The 19,276-nt window shown below is 41.5% G+C and overlaps 1 protein-coding gene across 4 annotated transcripts in view; it reads right to left on the bottom strand.

Moving 5' to 3' along the window:
• Window positions 1–19,276, bottom strand: part of LGR4 (leucine rich repeat containing G protein-coupled receptor 4) — a 101,950-nt gene that overhangs the window by 25,935 nt on the left and 56,739 nt on the right. For all 4 annotated transcript variants that reach the window (XM_027072961.2, XM_053203359.1, XM_053203361.1 and 1 more), the window contains 2 exons: window positions 1,677–1,748; window positions 344–415 (listed from right to left, as the gene is read on the bottom strand). In XM_027072961.2, the coding sequence (XP_026928762.1) occupies window positions 344–415; window positions 1,677–1,748 (144 nt within the window). The remainder of the gene's footprint in view (window positions 1–343; window positions 416–1,676; window positions 1,749–19,276) is intronic.

Genomic DNA, 19,276 nt, shown 5'->3' with positions numbered 1-19,276 from the left:
CTGACTCTTGACCACCATGGCACAAGACACCAGAACTTCTGTACACATCTAATTCTGGTTCTAGAGGTGATGATCACCTGCCATTTACAAGCTCCTGGAATTAAACCCAGCAGTGCATGCTTGTAACTTTCTCCCAGCATCTGACACAAGAAGGGGGGTAAATTGATCCACCTGCTTCTCTGTCACCAAATGGCATTTTGATAATAGCACCTGGCTATCCCCAATTTTATCCCAGATGAGAGGATAAATTTCCCCTTTTGCTAGGATTCCAGTTCTTTACACATTTAGCAGTTGAGTGGTCTACTTATGATTCAAGAATGCACAAAACGAAAAAGTTACTTACAAAGACTGCAAAGCACTCAGTCCTCGAATGGCTTCACTGGGTACTGTTCTCAACTGATTGTTTTGCAGGGTTCTGGAAGGAAATTTTTGGTTAGTGAATAACAAGCAATTGTTACTATTTTTTCTTAGAAGAATTCAGAGCGATTTCTATCTAAAAAATATTTCTAATGGCAGGAAAGGAGGAAAGGTCAAGGTGTAAAGCACCCAAGAAAAGAGAACTGCAGAAAAAGCAAGAAGCATTTTGCTATAAGGCCAGAAACGAAACCTAAGCCACTATCCCAAGCCATCTCTTAACACAGACCTACTGATAATCCACATTTCCAGAGGTGTTTCATTCTCAAGAATTAAGGCACCTTAATTAACATTCATCACTCTTTTAATGTTAATTAGGAAGCATAACAAGTTAACTGGGAGAGGTATAACAAACAAACCTATTGGAATCCCTAGTGCCTTTTCAATTTGGAATAAAGCAGAGCCCAGAAACATGGACACTCAGTAGAGCCAGTTTTTCCAAGAAGATAGCAGACCCTAAGTTCTTAGGGAGCAGCAGACATGTCCTCAGTGAATGGAGGGCCACAGCAAAAATAGAGCTTTAACCATCTAACAGGACCCAGAGAAGAAAGGCATAGATCTGTACTGAAAATGAAGTCCTTATTACTTTTGCCTAAAGCCATTTCTAGTCATCTTAATACAATGACCGCTTGACATGAATCACAACCACAGAATGGAATAGTAAAAGGTACATGTAACTCACTGAACCAGAGACGTCTAGTGACTTACAGACAGTTACTCAGCAAGGTAGTGGTAGAAGTGGAGTTGGCAGTCAGTTCATCTGTTCCCCAATCTGCCATACTCTAAATGCCTAACCAATGCCAGGAATTCATTTCCTGGTCCTTCAACAGACTATATAAATTATAGGCATCCTAAGTCCTTTTGGCTTTAAAATGATTTTAACACTTTGAGCTTTTGTTAGCCTTTTTCCCTTTAGGGTCAGCTAATTCAAAGTCCTCAAAGGTATACAATAAGTAGAAACAAAGCTCTACCAGTAAAGCTTAAATATGATTTTGATTCAGTGCATTAGCCCAACAAAAAGCCCCACATTCAACTGTAATACACTGAAGGTCAGAACACCTATTATTTAGAGTTTTAACTTTTGTTATCTAGACCCAAGTTTGCCTAAATGAACCCTTGCATCCCACACTACCCATTGGCCACTCCTTAAATCTTTTAATCCTGAACTAAAAGAAACTGTGCTTACCCTAGCTCCAAGCATGTTGACTATGCAGAAAGAAAATACACAGCCAGCTGTGAAACTCTAAAATTGCATTACTTACAGAACTTTGAGTTCTTTCAACCCAGACAAGGCCTTTGGGTGGATAAAAGAGAGGTCGTTGCCAGCCAATCGTCTAGGGGGAAAAAAGTAGCAAGAAAAAAAAATAGTAATTCAGGCTCTTAAAATTCAGAACTCACAATAAACTGATCTGTGATTAAAGCTCTACATTAAACATTTCTCAAGTCTATCTGACATTAAACATGGACTTAAACCTTTGCTAAAGTGATCCCAAGATTCTTCCAATGAGATAAATGTCTGTAGAATTTTTTTTTTTTTTAACTCCCAATACAATAATTCAAACAGGCACATTTTTATTCTGGTGAGGTCAAGCAAGCCAAAACACATTAAACCAAATTAAGTTTGCTATTCATGGTCACTCTCTGCAGCTTGCAGTGTTTTCCAAATGCCTCATAAATACAGACCACTGGTCAGCAGGCAGGAGTGTTTACACGGATCAGAGCAAACCGGTCTGTTAAGGAGGAATGCCTTCTGCAGGCAAGTCAACCTGTTATCTATCCATTACCAAGGGCGACATGTTCTGTGCAAAAGGGAGGCAGAAAGTGAAAGTCACTGTAAGCATAATTTTTCAAACAAAGGCATCTATCAATCGATCAATAGATAGGTGGGTGTTTTTGTTGTTTTTTTTTTTAAGAAATGTTTTCCTAAAGAAAATTTAAAGTGACAAATTTAAGTGGGAGTAAGAGTGAGTAAGCGTGAATAAGGAAAGGACAAGAATTCTTTGGGTCCTTTTTTTTTTTTTTTTAATTTTTTTTTTTCAACGTTTATTTATTTTTGGGACAGAGAGAGACAGAGTATGAACGGGCAAGGGGCAGAGAGAGAGGGAGACACAGAATCGGAAACAGGCTCCAGGCTCTGAGCCATCAGCCCAGAGCCTGACGCGGGGCTCGAACTCACAGACCGCGAGATCGTGACCTGGCTGAAGTCGGACGCTTAACTGACTGTGCCACCCAGGCGCCCCTCTTTGGGTCCTTTTATAAGATATCTGGGCCCACAATTCATACTGAGCCCCACTTTCCTTCCCATTTTCCCAGGCATACAGAAATGAGAGAAAAAGTTAAACAGGAATTTAGGGAGAAGAAGCAGAGAGAAAGACAGCAACTCGTGTAAATAACTTATAAACAGGTGAACTGAAGGTTTCCAAGCACTGACTTAAAAATGATAGTTGTGTGCCCATATGTTAAACACAGGACTGTCCCAGTTTCCTGGTTTCATCAGGATACTCTCCCAAGCAACAAGATTTTGTATCTCCAATTTTTTTTATGCTCTCTCTCCTCATGTCTTAGGATCACATAGTCATCAAGTCATATTCACTCCTCCTTTAAAGGTTCTATTTTCATCCCTTTTTCTTCTCTCTGTAAGCACCCTGTACCTCTGAGTCTTATTCACATCGATTCACTCATTCACTAAAAAGTTTCATTTGTCCACAAAAAAGTTTAATTCATTAACAAATATGAGTGTCTACTAAGCGCCAGATGTACAATATCCTCTTCTTAGACCTCTGGTCCCTCCACCTTCCAATCTGCTTCTCTTCTATACCCTGACTTTAGGGGCACAAGAAAAGCTCCTTCATTTGAAGTCACTGAGGTCTGAAACTTATTTTTTTTTTTTTTGAGAGAGTGAGCGAGCATGAGTGGGGAGAGGAGGAGAGAGACAGAGAGAGAGAGAGAGAGAGAGAGAGAGAGAGAGCACTGAGCAAGGAGCCTGATTCTGGGCTTGATTCCACAACCCTGGGATCATCACCTGAGCCGAAATCAAGAGTCAGATGCTCAACCTACTGAGTCACACAGGTGTCCCTGACACTCTAGTTTTCAAAGGCATTATTTTCTCTGGAACTTTTAAGAATGCAAATATCCCTAGGAAAGATAATACTTGATCCTTACCTAGCATTAATATATAGATGTATACAGAAGGTGTGTATGGGGGTGGGGAGAGAACAAGAAGACTCAGAAACCAAGAGTGAATACTGAGAATTATTTTTTCAGTAGCAAGGATCACAATGCTGGCTTCTCAGGAACACCACAGGTGTAACACAGGGTTCATGCCCCTAAATTAAATTCCTCCTAAAAAGCCACACCACACATTTTGATCTCACAAGCACCCTAGCACCTTTCAAGGCTTTCCACATTCAGGCTCACAATAGCTTACTTTATGCCATCAGTCTCTTGGCCTTTTACCTCCAAGCGTTCACCATATGTAAAATGAGGGATTGGGAAAGATGGTTTTAACACCTGCTCAGTGTTAAAAATATTTCTCCTTAGCAAATCCTCTTGCTTCTAGACTAGCCAGTGTCACTGGCTTTATGTCACTAAGACGGTCACTATGTCTTTAAATGTCTTCACCTCACAACCTCACCTTCTCTCCTTGAATACCCAACTCCAGCATTACTGCCCATGAAGACTTTAGTTCTTATGAACATGACCTGTGTGTGAATTCCTAGAACTCATCATTAAACTTGGTCACAGGCTACATTCTACTGGTTGTTTCTTGCCCATTAGTCTTGCAGGTCAAGTACAAACAGTGCCCAGAACAGGGCATACACCTCACACTTCTGTTACTACCCACCAACGTGTTAACTCATTAGTCAGAAACTGTTTCCCCCTCAAAAATGCTAGCCATTCCACTGCCATGGCACCCCACAGTCTACCTTAGGGCAGGCTCAGCACAAGCCCTCTCAGGGGCCTTCCTATATCCCAAACTCACTAACCAAAATTCAGTTGATAATTCTCACAGTTGAAATGGGAGTGTTCAAAAGGTCACATTTAAAAAAAAAATTTTAATGAATTTATTTTTGAAAGAGACAGAGCATGAGCAGGGGAGGGGCAGAGAGAGAGAGAGGGAGACACAGAATCCCAAGCAGGCTCCAGGTTCTGAGCTGTCAGCACAGAGCCCAATGCAGGGCTTGAACCCAGCAACTGCGAGATCATGACCTGAGCTGAATTCGGACACTTAACTGACTGAATCACCCAGGTGCCCCAAAAGGTCACATTTAAAAAAAATCACATTGTACCATGAGGACCATAAGGGGCAACAGCCCCCCCCCCCCCCCCCCCAGCGCTGCAAGTAATCGCATGACTATGACCGCTCCTGCAAGTTATCTGAAAGAGCTGCTTTAAAAAGCTCAAGTCTGGGTGCCTGGCTGGCAATCGGTTGAGCATGATATTCTTGATCTCAAGATTATAAATTCAAGCCCCACATTGGGTATACAGATTACTTAAAAATTAAATCGGTTAAACATCCGAATCTTGGTTTGGGCTCAGGTCATAGACTCACGGTTTTGTGAGTTTGAGTCCCACATCGGGATCTGTGCTGACAGCACGAAGCCTACTTGAGATTTTCTCTCTCCCCCTCCCTCTCTCTCTGCCCCTCCCGTGTTCACACTGTCTCTGTCTCTTCTCAAAAATAAATAAATAAACTTTGAAAATTAAATAAAATCTTAAAAAAAGAAAAATGTTCAGTTCTACCAAAAGACAAACACTATAAACAGCCTGAAGTTGTTACAGGGTTCTTAATTTTTGCCTCTAATATTTGTAATGTCCCTGTATCTATGGGCTCTCCTTGAGGAGTTTCGTCTATTATGCCAGGGCTCATGAAAGAGTATTTTATAAAATAATGAAGGAAGTGGCAAAATGCAGAGTGCCTGATTACCTTTACTTGTCAACAGAAAAGAGTGTTTAACCACATTAGCTGAGATATTTGCTCCCTTTTCCCAAATCTCTGCCCCCTTTTATAAGCCAAGGGAAAAACTAAAGTAACCTAACTTCAAAAAGTGCCTTTTCTCCACTACTTATCATTCATAGAAATGACCAAATGAGCTCTCTGCATGTGGTTTGTCCCGAAATGCAAGCCCACACTCTGGAGAAATAAACACTTCTAGGACGCAGTGAATGGTGATAACGCAGAGCAAGCAGGCACACTACCTCACGCTACTACGATTCCTTCGTTTCCTACTAAAGCAAACATATCATGTGGAGTCTTGAGGAATGTATCAACCCACGCTTCCCAAGCTGCTGTGTTAATGAATAATAAGCACGGCAGCTTGGAAAAGGCTCTACAGATCCAGCAATCACATGCTCCAAAGTCTCTTCCCATTTTCTTTCTTTCATGAGCCAGTATTTCTCATAGTAGACGCTGGGGAGGCTTCATGTCCAAAACCTCAGATCCGGAAGCAAGCAAAGTAAATTAAGTGACAGCGTTAGGGACAAAGTTCCCAAAAACTCTGGAAGAACAAAAACCTATGTAATGAGCCCACAACAGTCACAAACACTGAGATACATGGTTTACAGACCTTCTTCTCTGTTAGTCATTTCATTACTATGGCCTTGCTTCTCCGAGTCCCTGAGAGGTTAGGTGACTGGGCATAAGTCACACAGATGGGAAGTGGAGGAGCCAACATTCCAGTTCTTGCCTGGCTGGCCCCAGTGCTTAGTCATGTCAATGCCTCTGGTGTGTCACCAAAAGGTTGGGAAATAATTCCCAGAGAGGTGGAACAGGGCGGACTTGGGCAATAGCCTTGTTCTGAGTATCAACAGCTCTCCCCCAGTAGACTGGAGCTCACAAGCAGGGACTGCGGCTTTAGGAGCTCAGAACTGTGACTGCGGATGAATTTCCAACAGACCAACAGTGTCATCCTTCCCATAGCTAAAGATGACCAGTGGGAAAGGAGGGGAAGGATGGATCCCTGAGTGCCCCAGGGTATGGACAGACCCGAAACTCACTGAGACTTTATTTAGGATAGATAGTATTCTTGGTTGTGCTTCCTTTAATGCAACTCTCAAGGAAAAAGAGGTGGCTGGTCTTGAAGAGTCACTGATGGCCCTCAACTAGCCAAGACCAGTTCCTTCCCTATTCTACACCTGGGTTTGTCTGTACCAAACCCAACAGTTTCCTCAACGCCTCACTTCCTGAGGACCTGCTGTCCGGCTCCAGAAAACCTTTTTAATTTGCTAAATTTATTATTTAGCAATAGCAAAGCCAATTAAAATTAATTTAATGTGGTAAATGAGGATATGTATATATATGTATGTGTGTGTATATACAAAATATGTAATTTTTTTTTTACACTATTCTTCTGATGGCTGTGAAGACCTAAGGGGGAAAATCATTAGGGTGAACAGAATGGTGAACATGGTACAATTTTCTGCATGCTAAGGGTACAGGGTCCCAGGCATCAGTTCCTTCCCTTCTGCACCTCTAGCTCCTGTCTCCAAAGACCAGAAAGCCTCACTGCAAGGTTTCAACCTATCCACTCTTGTATTCTTCCTGCTGTCACCTGAGTCTAAGCCCTTAATTCCCCCCCACCTTCCACTGGATTACCGCCATGAACCTCTACAAGACTCCTCGTCAACCACTTAATTATAATACTGTGAGAGCTAAATCTTAAAAAAGCTCAACTCTGAGCATTTTCCAAAAGGCTTTTTTCCCTGCTGACTTAGCTGGAACTTCATTCTGGATCCTCTCTTCCTTTCTTACCTTATTCCCCAATGTTCCCCGTGTCCTATAATTTAGCACACCATGCTTCTCCACCTCCGACTCTTTGCTCATGACACTTCCTTTGCCTGAAATACCCTGACTCCAGCTTCTGCCAAGTGAAACATTACTCATCATCACTGTCCAAGTTGGATACTACCACAAATATGAAACCATCATGATATCAGCTTCCTTTGATTACACCGGTACTTAAACAAAGCTCTCATTGGGCACATCTTATTTTGCCTCTAGTTACTATGAACTTGTTACATCTCCTACAGTTGTATTATATGTCCCTTATGGGCAGGGACCAAATCATATTCCTTTTGTATTCTCTCACACGGGACCCTATGTGTAGCAGACACTGGGTATTTGCCGTAATGCCTCAGCTAAGCCCCAGTAGGGCTCTGGATTCAATTGCTCCTTAAAGAGCGGGGAAAGCTTACTGTTTATCTTTACTTTTCGGCATGTTTTCTCTTGTTTAATTTCTGCTCCCCTACTGCCCTTCACTCTCCCAGACAAGAAATAACTACTTGGCAAGATCTTAAAGTGCCATGGCAACAATGTTCTTTCTTAACATATTCTGGGAGTACATTTTCTTAGGGAAGGGGAGGGCAGACCTTAAACATGGGAACACCTGTCCACTGGTCAACAGTATTATCTCCATGCACTCTGGGTTGTGCACATGATCACACAAAATTAAAACAAGTCTAGCAGGACTTCAAATGGGGACACAGTCTACCTCAAGGCAACTCCTATTTATGCTGCTTGTTACAACAGTCTGAGAAGCAAAGCAAAGACAGGGAGGGGAGAGACAGAGAAAGGGTGGAGGAGAGGGAAAGGGCAAGCCATGAGACTTCCGCTCTCCCACTGGATTTGGAACCATTCCAGGAAACAGGATACAAGCAGCTCAGTGTGTAGTGTCTTTATGAATCTGTTTTGTGGGCATTTATTATTCATAAGGTCCATGGATTCACATGAGGGCCTCTTTCCAGGGGAAGCCAGAGTTTTCAATTATATCCTCTCTTCTTAATCCATGTGCTACACGATATTTTCTACCTGCCACCCATCCCAGCGAGGGAAGCAGGAACAGCACTGGTGAAATGGGCACCGGTCAATGGTGTGTATGAACAAGGAGGCCACATTTCAGTAGGTAATTTGTGCCGGAGGGTTCACACTTTCATGAAATGTGCTGATTAAGACAGGTTTCTTCATTTGGGAGGCAACTTAAAGAAAGAAGAGAGGCAAGTGTGAAAAAGATAATAAACCAGTTGGTGCTATTTCTCTTAAGAAATGCCTGGATTTAGGCTTCTTCCAGCCTATTACAGAAATTTTACTGTAGCCATTTGGCTGGAATTCTGGCCAAGGACCAGTGGACTAAGGACTACAATATACACGCTGATGACTACACATACGTACGGAGCCGGGAGGAGGGCTGATGAGGGCTCAGTAGCTTCCAGCAGCTGTTGTGAGGAGTCTGGGGTGGAGAAAGCAGGAGTCAAAGCAACTGCAGCATTAAGGCCCGGGTGGGAAGCACGCTTGCACACAAACAACAGACAGCTTTACTCACGCCAATTTCTGTACCACACGATGGGGAAGTTGGGGAGTGGAGGACGAGGCAGGATGGGGTGGCACAATCATATGCCTCCCTTCTTTTTGCAGAGGTGGCTACCAGATGGCCCGGCATTACACTCCTGTCCAGTTCCCACAAAAAGGTCCTTTGAGCACCACTCTCCCCTTCTCAGCGATATTCACCTACCCCCACACCAACATCTTCTCTCGCCCCTCATAACTTCGTCCCATACCTGCATGTTCCCACCCAACAGGTCTCCATCCGAAGCCACACACATGAACTACCACACACTGTACCCAAATCCATCCAGGCTGCCTCTCCCTCAATGCCATTAAATTCTCTCAAGTGGGTGGATCAGCACTGCATTACACTACACGCAAAGTATGACAGACACAACCACCAGCCCGTGACACTACCTCCAGAGGAGGCATTTCTAGCTCAAAACGGAGCTGGGCCAAGTGGCGCCGGGGTGGCTCAGTAGATGAAGTGTCTGACTCTTGATTTTTGGCTTAGGTCATGATCTTATGGTTCATGGGTTCGAGCCCCAGGTCAGGCTTTATGCTGACAGCATGGAGCCTGTTTGAGATTCTCTCTCTCCCTCTCTCTCTCTGCCCCTCCCCTGTTCATGTGCTTTAAACAAACCAACAAACAAACCTTAAAAGAAAATGAGCTGGACAAGTATGGCCCAGGGAAGCATCTAACGGGAGGTTAAGTGACATTCTCTTATGAAATATAATTTGAAATCAGCAGGTTCTAAAATGTTGGTTACCATTTTCAAGTAAAAGCAAAAACCATTATAATGCATACCTCTGGTAAAAGCTCTTAACCATGTATTTATTTATGTGTTAAAGCCCTACTATGTGCTGGGAACTCTGCAGTGTCCTGTGAAAAGTGAGGACCTCAGGAGGTACATCAGTTTCCAGGTATGGATATTTAGTATCACCACACAGTGACAAAAGGAACATTACTGTAGCCCTCTTCCTTCCATTACTCTACCATATTGGCCCTTGTTAACACCATCCCCTACTGTTGTCTTTAAAACAAAGTGCTGGGGCTCCTGGGTGGCTCAGTCGGTTAAGCGGCTGACTTCGGCTCAGGTCATGATCTCGTGGTCCGTGAATTTGAGCCCGGCGTCGGGCTCTGAGTGCTGACAGCTCAGAGCCTGGAGCCTGTTTCAGATTCTGTGTCTCCCTCTCTCTGACCCTCCCCTATTCATGCTCTCTCTCTGTCTCAAAAATAAATAAACGTTAAAAAAAATAAAAATAAAAAAAAATAAAACAAAGTGCCTCTGTTTCCTTCGTGTCTTGCCCAAGGCCCTATAGCACAGCTAAATAATGTGAATCCTAGAAATAAAACAATGTAAATAAAGGAAAATAATGTACATTCCAGAAACAGAACAATGTTGCTTTTTGTTAGTTTCTGTGAATGACTTTAGGAGAACCAAAGGATGCAGTTATTTTCTTAGTAAATAGACAGGGCTGACAACTAAATAGCTCCCCTTGGACATTCTTCCCATCAAGGTTAAATAAACCTCACCTGATACCATGTATCAGCGAGTCCTGAGTCAGCTAACAGTGTTTTGCTTACCCTATTTCTCCACCTACATGTTCATATAACTTTTATGTAAGTGCATTAAAAACTGAATATGTTTTAAGAACATACATGTATTAAGAACCCTTATTAGAGAAACTCCCAAGGTTTTTAAAGTAGACTTCCTTCACAGAAAAGGGGAAAGTTATTTCATATATCTATTTGAGTATACCTACATATATTATAGGTAAATCAATAAAACGCTGGCAATGGTTACATTTCCTGAGCAAAGTTATCCTGACAACCTCTGGCAGTAAACACGCAATATCTACCCATGTGAGGAAATATGTTACAACTTTTAAAAAGTTTTACAGCAGCATCTACCAATAAATATTGACCTTTTACTACAGTCCAATCACCGTAGGTTTGGCAAAGTAAGTAATGAGCTTTCCCAAGACACTTCTCATTTCATTTCTTTTAAACAAGGATAATTCATTAAACACAAAACCTCAAATTTAGTTTTCATATAGTCTGATAAGGTTTCTGACATCAAGAAGTTCAAAAGAAGAAGAAATCCTTTATCTTAACCCCTACCTCAATTTCTAGTTCAAAAACGTGGCTACCTTTACCAGGTCATATAGGAGAAGTGTATCATGGCAGGCCCTGCCCTTAGAGAAAAGTCACAGGGGTTGAAGAGAGAAGTACACACTGACACACCTTGAGCACAAAATAACAGGGCACTCAATCCAGCATGACGTGGTGAGGCGCAAAGAGAGTTAAAGAGGAACTTGGAAAAAAGAAAGACCAAGGAAAGCTTCCTATGGCAGAAAGGGATGGAAATGGACCCTATGAACTGGGTGAGATGTGAAGAGGAGAGGGAGGAACCGCACCTGTCGAATACTCATTCATGCCTTCCTGGCTGAGCCTGGGATTGTTCCAACACCACCTCCTTCACGTGACGCTGCTCCATGAGTAAATTATTGATTGGTTTTAACCAGTCATGCTGATCCCATTCCCGTGACTGGCTCAGGGCTGGATCTGTGACCCCAGCTCTGGTTATAGGAAGTCTGCTGGGCTTTCTGGGAAAGGTAGCATTCTTCCTAAATGGGGATGCAATGGAAGGAGTGACTCTCTTCTCTTTCTGGATGCCATAATGTCTAACCATACCAAGTGAAGCGACTGCAACTATGGTGCTGCCCTTACTGAAGGAACAGACTAGGAAGACAGAAAGAATCTGGGTTCTTGAGGATGTGACTTAACTCCATCAACTATCCCTAGAAGAGTTCTACCATCCTGTTATGGAGGTCATCTTCTTTTTTTTTTTTTTTTTTTTTAAATTTTTTTTTTTAACATTTATTTATTATTGACAGACAGGGAGAAACAGAGCATGAGCATGGGAGGGGCAGAGAGAGGAGGAGACACAGAATCCAAAGCAGGCTCTAGGCTCTGAGCTGTCAGCACAGAGCCCAACATGGGGCTCAAACTCACAAACCGTGAAATCGTGACCCAAGCCGAAGTCGGACGCTTAACCGACTGAGCCACCCAAGAGCCCCTGGAGGTCTTCTTATTATATAACACATTTACTTACTGTTGAAGCTACATTGAATTGAATTTGTTTCTTGTAGCCAAAGGACTTTAACTAATTGCCTAACCAATAACCACTCTTCCTTTCTTACCTAGTAATAGAATTCTGATTTTGGTTCAGACAATATGCTCAGTTCAAAAGCCATACTTTCCAGCATCTTATTCTTAGGTGTGCCCATGTGACTAAGTTCTAACCAATGAGATGTGAGCAGAAGTATTGTATGGAGGGTTTAAGATGGCTTCTTGAAGCTGACTTTTGGGAGATATCCCCCTCTTTCTTTCCTCCTTCATCTTTCCTGTTGCTGAGAACTGGGTCATGATAGCTACAGCTTAAGTAGACAGCTGTTTTGTGATCTTGACGTGGTAGCTATACAATGAGAAGTGCAGAATATCAGGGCCTACGTCCCTGTTGACTCTGTGATGCACCATAATAGTTCCATAGTTTGTGTGTGTGTGTGTGTGTGTGTGTGTGTGTGTGTGTGTGTGCGCGCGCGCGCACGCGCGCAGGCGCCTTATGTGTTTAAGCCATTTGTGTTTGAGATAATGGGTGTTTACTTTTTCCTCCCTTATCTTTCTATGCATTCAGATTTTAAAAAATCGAGTAACCATTAATTTTATGATCATTTTCTTAAAAAGCTAAGTGTGTCTGTGACATAGACTTTCCAGCACCTCCAACATTATCTTCTTTGTTATAAACGTATAGGCCAGGGGGTGCCTGGATGGCCCAGTCGGTTAAGCACCTGACTCTTGATTTTGACTCAGGTCATGATCTCACGGTGTGTGGGCTCAAGCCCCACATCAGGCTCTGTGCTGTCAGCAGAGCCTACTGTGCTGACAGCACAGAGCCTGCTTGGATTCCCTCTCTGCCCCTACCCCACTCAGTCTCATGCTCTCATTTTCTCTCTCTGAAAAAGAAACATTGAAAAAAACAATTTCAAACCTATAGTCTAAATTAAGAAGTAGTAAAATACCTATTAGGGAAAAACAATAAACAAATTATGAATTAAAGGTTGTACTAAAGCATATAATAATATATGAAACAAGCAAGGTTTGACGAAGAGTGGACAATACATGGAAGAAATAACTTAGCCTATTTCCTTGCTGGAAAATTAAATTATGCTAGTAGAAAATCAAATACGTGTTCACTTACTTATAGTCACTATTATTTTCGAAGAATAATTAGCTTTGATTAAAATAAATAAATGAAATAAATAAATGAACCAACAAACTGTGGTTTCAGTTGCCTCTCTATGCTTTCTGAATCCTAAGTCAAACCTTTTAACAATGACCTGCTTGATTCTCCTGCTTGATTTCCCCTAGTCCCCTATGAAATCCTGACTTAACCCCCAAATTTGAGTTCACCCCATGTTTCATCACCTCCACTTCTAAGCTGCTAATCACTACAGGGCAAAGTTACAGGGCCCATTGGTTCCACTATACATTAATATTACCTAGGCTTTAACTGAGACTTTTCTATATTCTTCGTCAATTCTTTGTTCATTTCAGATGGACCCAATTAAACATTTCCTACAATGTGTCTAGTTATTAGATTCTAGTGGGCTGAGATAACTAGTCTTCCTTCCCCCTTCTGCTTCCTTTGAGAGGATTCTCTACCTCAAGTAATCCCAGTGGGTGGGGATGAATCCATGACCCAGATTGGACCATGCCATTCCAAACAGAATGACAACTGGTTCAAGGACAGGCACGTGAGGTTAAGTCTGGCCAACCAGAGTCCTCCTTGGAATTTTCTGCTGGAAGCTGCGAGGAAGCCTTTAGATACCCATTTTGGATCTCAAGATGCAAAGAGGTGCTTAGAGCTACCAAAGATTTGATTTCGCACCATATGGAGACCAGCTATTTCCAACAGGAAAGAATGAAGCCAAAACATGAAATTAGAGACAATCAAAGCTAAGAAATGGAGAGCATGAGAAAACTCTCATAGCTTTAAAACCTTGAGATCGGGTACCGTCTGAAGCCAACTCCACCTCTGGACTTTCTAGTTCTACATGAAACAATAAATCCTCTATTGTGTCTCAGCTGGGTTTCTATCTCTTAAGCTCTGGGGACTCCTGTCAAATACAGCACATATTCCAAGCTTTCACTACTCTCCCCAAACCAGAAACCACCTACTAGCAGTCCCCGAATGTCTGCCTCATGATGCACGTCTTTACCCCAAAGTAACCCTACTGAAATGATTCTTTAAAAAAACTTAGATTCAAGGCTTTTGTCCCTATCTGGCCACAGGCACCTTTCTCCAGCCTGTCAATGTTGATCCCTCATTTCTTGTGAAAAATCTCTCCTCCCACAGCTCCTGGGGCACAGTTCTGCCCTAGTTCTCCTGCTCCTCTGGCACTTGGTCTTCTTCCCACACCCGGATTCAAGTGTTTCCCAAGGAGTTGTCTTTGGCTTCCTTCCCTTTTCTTTTACCCTCTCTCTCTTGGCAAGCTCTTTCAATCTCATGTTTCCAGTAATCACCTTAAAATAAAAGACTCCCAAATATATACCCATAATACTCTAATTCTATAATCTATACCCACGAATCTCTCTTCTGGGCTTCACACCTATATTTCCAGAGGCCCCTACCCGTATCCCATCAAAATTCCATATGTATATTGAAGAATAATAGCTTCTCTTCCAAAACAATTTCTCTTTCTGTATTGTCTGTATGTCTGTATTTTTATCAAAACACACCAGACTCCTGGTAATCCTAAATGAAAGTGTTATGGACATCACCTTCATCATGCCAGCTGATACGTCTTCCTGATTCTATTTCCATCTTTTGCAGATATCCCCTCCTCTCTCTCATTGCCTCTCATCTGCCCTAGTTCAAATTCCCATGATTCGTAGCTGGACTGTTGCCGGTAGCAACATGTGTTGCTTCAAGTGTCTCCCTGCAATTTCTCAATCCCAAATATCCTACTGTCTGCTATGGAATTACCTTTACTGAAGGTCCTATTCGGTCAAGTTATTTCTTAGCTCGAAACACTTCAACAGTCACTCAAAAGTTGAAATTCCTTGTTAGTCTGCCAGGAAAGAGGCACAGGACTGGAGCTGAAAGTCTGGCCTCAGACTCCTTCCCAGGTTTCTTTCCCATAACTTCCTTTCAGGAACTCAACACTACAACCCAACCAGACACCACACTATTCCTACCACCAGCCGTTATATCTTTTCTAAAGACACCAGGCTCTAGATCTTTTCGTACACTCCTTCTTCCACATCTCCTCATGAATTAACCTACCATCATCCCTCAGGACTCTCTAGAAATACCAACTCTTGGTGAGGTCTTCCCTAATCTTTCTTAATAAGTAGAGATTCCTTTAGCCTCTGAACTCCCAAAACTCTTACACCATCCATCCCTCTTGAAAGTAAAGATCCCATTTAATCCAACACTGAACACAGTGCTTTACCTAACAAAAGTTCGTTGAATCAGTAAACTGTCTTTCCCCATCCTCTCCACATCTACAGGACCATAGACTGGGATTAAAACCAGGTCTATTACTAATATGCTATGTAACCTTGGGCAAGTTACTCAGTCACTCTGCAGAAAACCTCAGCTTCCTCATCAGCAAGGTGGGACTGAATATAGCTCAATGTTATATGAATTAAAACAAAACAATGTCTGTTCTGGGGGCGGGGGTGGCTATCCAATACATAGCAGGTAAAATTGGTATAAACTCTGCTCCCATTTATCTTTTTACACCCTTACTTCCTAATCTGAGAGCTCCCCAAATGACACACAGGAACTAACATGAACCAGACAAGCAGTGCCCCTTTGTGAGCTCACTGTGTACTTCTCAACAGTAAGGGCAGTGGTCTTTGCTCACAAATCATCCCAACAGAGCACTATAAAGTGGAACAAGAGAATGCTCCCAAGAATGGAGTATTTTTAACTATCACACATCACCAGAGCAACTGAGAAACTATTTTACTTTTTCTGGGGCATGGGGGGTGGGAATAGTTTTCGAAACAAAATAAATTATCAAGACATAGCAAGGTCCTACTGGTGGCTCCAGATTGTATGCTGGACCAGAATTTTATTTTTCTTCTTCTATAAGAATTATCTATGGGACAGCCATTAAATGTGAATGAAAATTACAGATCAGATGATAATACGTACCGACACTATTTTTCTGAGTTTGGACACCGTACTGCAGTTACTTAAATGGATTCTTTGAGTTTTTTTGGAATAACGATGCAATATTTAGTGGTAAAGAGGAATTATAACCGCAACTTACTCTCAAATGGTTCAGGAAAAAATGTACATATATTTTAGGTTTCATAGTGTGTGTGTGTGTATGTGTGTGTGTATGGAGAGAAAATGTTAACATTTGGAGAATCTGAGTAATGGTATGTGTGAAAATTCTTTATGCTTGCAATATTTTGTAAGTCTGAAATGTTATGTATGTGTGTGTATATATATAAATATGTTCTATATGTAAGTACTGGCCAAATTAAACTATTTAAAACTATTTAGTTTTGATCCACTCTGTTTGTATCTGATTTGAAATCTCCCTGTTCGAATCATTCACTAGTCCTCTTTTATAAAGTAATGCCTTAATTTAGAATTAATTGCCCTAAAGATGAAAAAAATGATGAGCGGGCTTGAATTAGGACACAGAGACCTAAGTTTTATTTTAGCACTGTGAGTCTTCTAAAGCCAAAGTATATTTTGAAACCAATGGAATTATCCTCATCTTCTAGTATGCATTAAACAATAAACTGTACAAGTGCCAAAGCTGGCAATGGTTTCTACTGCTATTGCAACATCTAAACTCAAAGTAACATCCATGGTAGCCTATGGAAAAGCAGTTGGATACTCCTTCTGTTGATTCTAATTAAATCATTTTCACAGCTCCACATTTCAGACATTCCCCAGATGCCTACCAATGCTCTGTAGGTCTCAAGGAAAGTCAGAAATAGTTGTGCCAGCATCACATTGGACTAGATTCTGTGGATGCTAAATGAATATTTTCTAAGAATTCTGGCTTTCCTTTGGCATTGCTAACAAAAATCTATATTGACCCATTCCAACTTCCATCCACAAGCAAAATAACCTCTCCCTAAAGTCAAGAAAATCAGGAAAACAAAGACTGCAAATGTGTACAAGGATTAGTGAAATTTATCTTACTCCTGTGGACGTAGCACTTTGCGGTCACAAAGCACCTTTACATAAATTACCCCATTTTCCCTTTACAATGCTACTGTGAGGAGTTCCATGTTAAAGAGTAGGGAAACTAAGGCACAAAAATCAAGAGACAGTCCCAAGGTTTCAGATATTGTAGGTATTGAATTGAATATGTTTTTGTATGCTCAGAGACCGGAGTGTGGGGGGGACATCAGTGAATGGCATCCAGTCATTCAGGGCAAAAATCCTAGTCTCCTCCCTACTGCTCACTCTCATATCCAATTCAGTTCCTTCAGGATTAAGTCTAAACTCAGCTTAAGACATCACTTTATGATCTGGCCTCATATCGTGACACTTCTCCATCTTTCAGTATTTCAAATTTCTCTAAGTTTCAATAGGAATAACTGTGTTTTAACATTTCTGAAATGTCTGAAATGTCTACTTCTGTGTCTTTGCACCTGCTATCAGGTTCTTTCTGGAGCAGTCTTACTACCCATCCTCATCCCCATCTGATAATTCCTAGGTGTCCTTCAAAACTCTGCTTAAGCTATTCTAGAAGCCTTCCCCAAATCCTACAGTCTCAAGTGAATACAATACTTTAGACTTTCACTGACCTTGCACATATTCCGTTAAAAGCCTTCATCACACCGTACCAAGTGGTAGTCCTATACCTTCCCCTAGACGAATGTTGTACAGTTGAATTTTCTGCAGCGTTAGGAACGTTCTAGTATCTGTGCTGTCGAATACAATAGTCACTAGCCACAAGTGGCTACTGAGTACTTGAACGATGGTTAGTTTAACTAAGGAACTGGATTTTTTAAATTCAATTTTAATTATTTTAAATCTAAATAGTCACCTACGGCCTATGGCTATGGTTTTGGGCAACACAGCTATAGACAGACTGTCAACTCAAGGACAAAGACCGTACTTCCTTGTCTCTGTACCCCCGGTACCTACCAGAGAACCTGGCACAGGGCAGGATTCAGGGTTTATTGGAAGAATAATTAAATGTTTAAGTATCTATAAACACTTTTTCTGTATTGTTGGGAAGTGATTCCACCCAACACTCCAAGCATTCTGGATTATCATATAAAATTTAGCCAACCCGGTCACATCTTGTAAAGTGTACCTCATTAACTATAATGGAAAAAAAAAAAAAAGAAACTTCAGTAAATCATTCATTTCTACTCAGGGCACTTCAGCTTCACAATCACGTTTAAATGACTTCCAGATGACTTCTGAATAAATGGTTACACTGTTTATGAAATATTACAATAGTCGTGGCAGCATCATTTTGGAATGTCAAAATCAACTACAGTGTTTTATAAGGAAAGAAATGGGCTTTTTACCATGGTTTTATTAACATGGAAAATAATTCCTTTAAGTGCCTGAAGTTATTCCCAGAGTATTAAAGACTATATTGCAGTATTCTTTAAAAATAACCATCAGCTTTCCTAACTGAATTCATTTTTGAAATCCCATGCAGTATTTGGAGATGTGCTGGCTTGATTTGATGGGCTCCATCACTTGCCAAAGCAGAATATGGAGAGAACGTGACCTACCTGCAAAGAACTAGCATTCAAATTCAATTTGGTTCCAATGAAAAGTCTCAACTGATAGAATTCATGAGCTTGACATGTGAGATTTTAAGAAATCCAAGATGTGAACTTCACAAAGCAGAGACTAAGCAGGTTTGATTCCATATCCAGGCCCTCATTACAAAATCCCTCAGAGTGGAATTGGCCATCTGAGGCATCAACAAAGATGGTTGGTACCCAATCGCCCCACCCAGAGCAAAGAGAACTTGTCCATTTCTATCTGGTGCATCACACATCACGCAGTGATTATAAAATGGATGGACAACCACCTGCAAATGTCCTTTCATTGCATAATTACTCCTGTAAAGGGAGACTAATCCTAAAGTCTAAAACTTTATAAATATATTTATGTAATATATACATATATATTTATAAATACATCAATAACAAATGAGAACAAATAAGCGAAGCATCTTTTAAAACCTTGAGCAAGGAGGTGGGGGCTTCAAATACACAGTTCACTCCTTTTTAATTTAAAATTTTAATTAAAAAATGAATAATTAGGGAGTTGGGTAGGCAAAATGGGTGAAGAGGGTCAAAAAGTACCAACTTCCAGGGAAGTCTGAGTGGCTCAGTCGGTTAAGTGTCTGACTTCGGCTCAGGTCATGATCTCACGGTTCGTGGGTTCGAGCCCCACATTGGACTCTGTGCTGACAGCTCAGGGCCTGGAGCCTGCTTCAGACTGTCCCATGTCTCCCTCTCTC

The sequence above is a fragment of the Acinonyx jubatus genome, chromosome D1, assembly GCF_027475565.1.
Source record: "Acinonyx jubatus isolate Ajub_Pintada_27869175 chromosome D1, VMU_Ajub_asm_v1.0, whole genome shotgun sequence".
Classification (NCBI taxonomy): Eukaryota; Metazoa; Chordata; class Mammalia; order Carnivora; family Felidae; genus Acinonyx; species Acinonyx jubatus.
Note: the sequence above shows the minus strand (reverse complement) of the source record. Positions and strands in the feature narration are given on the sequence as shown.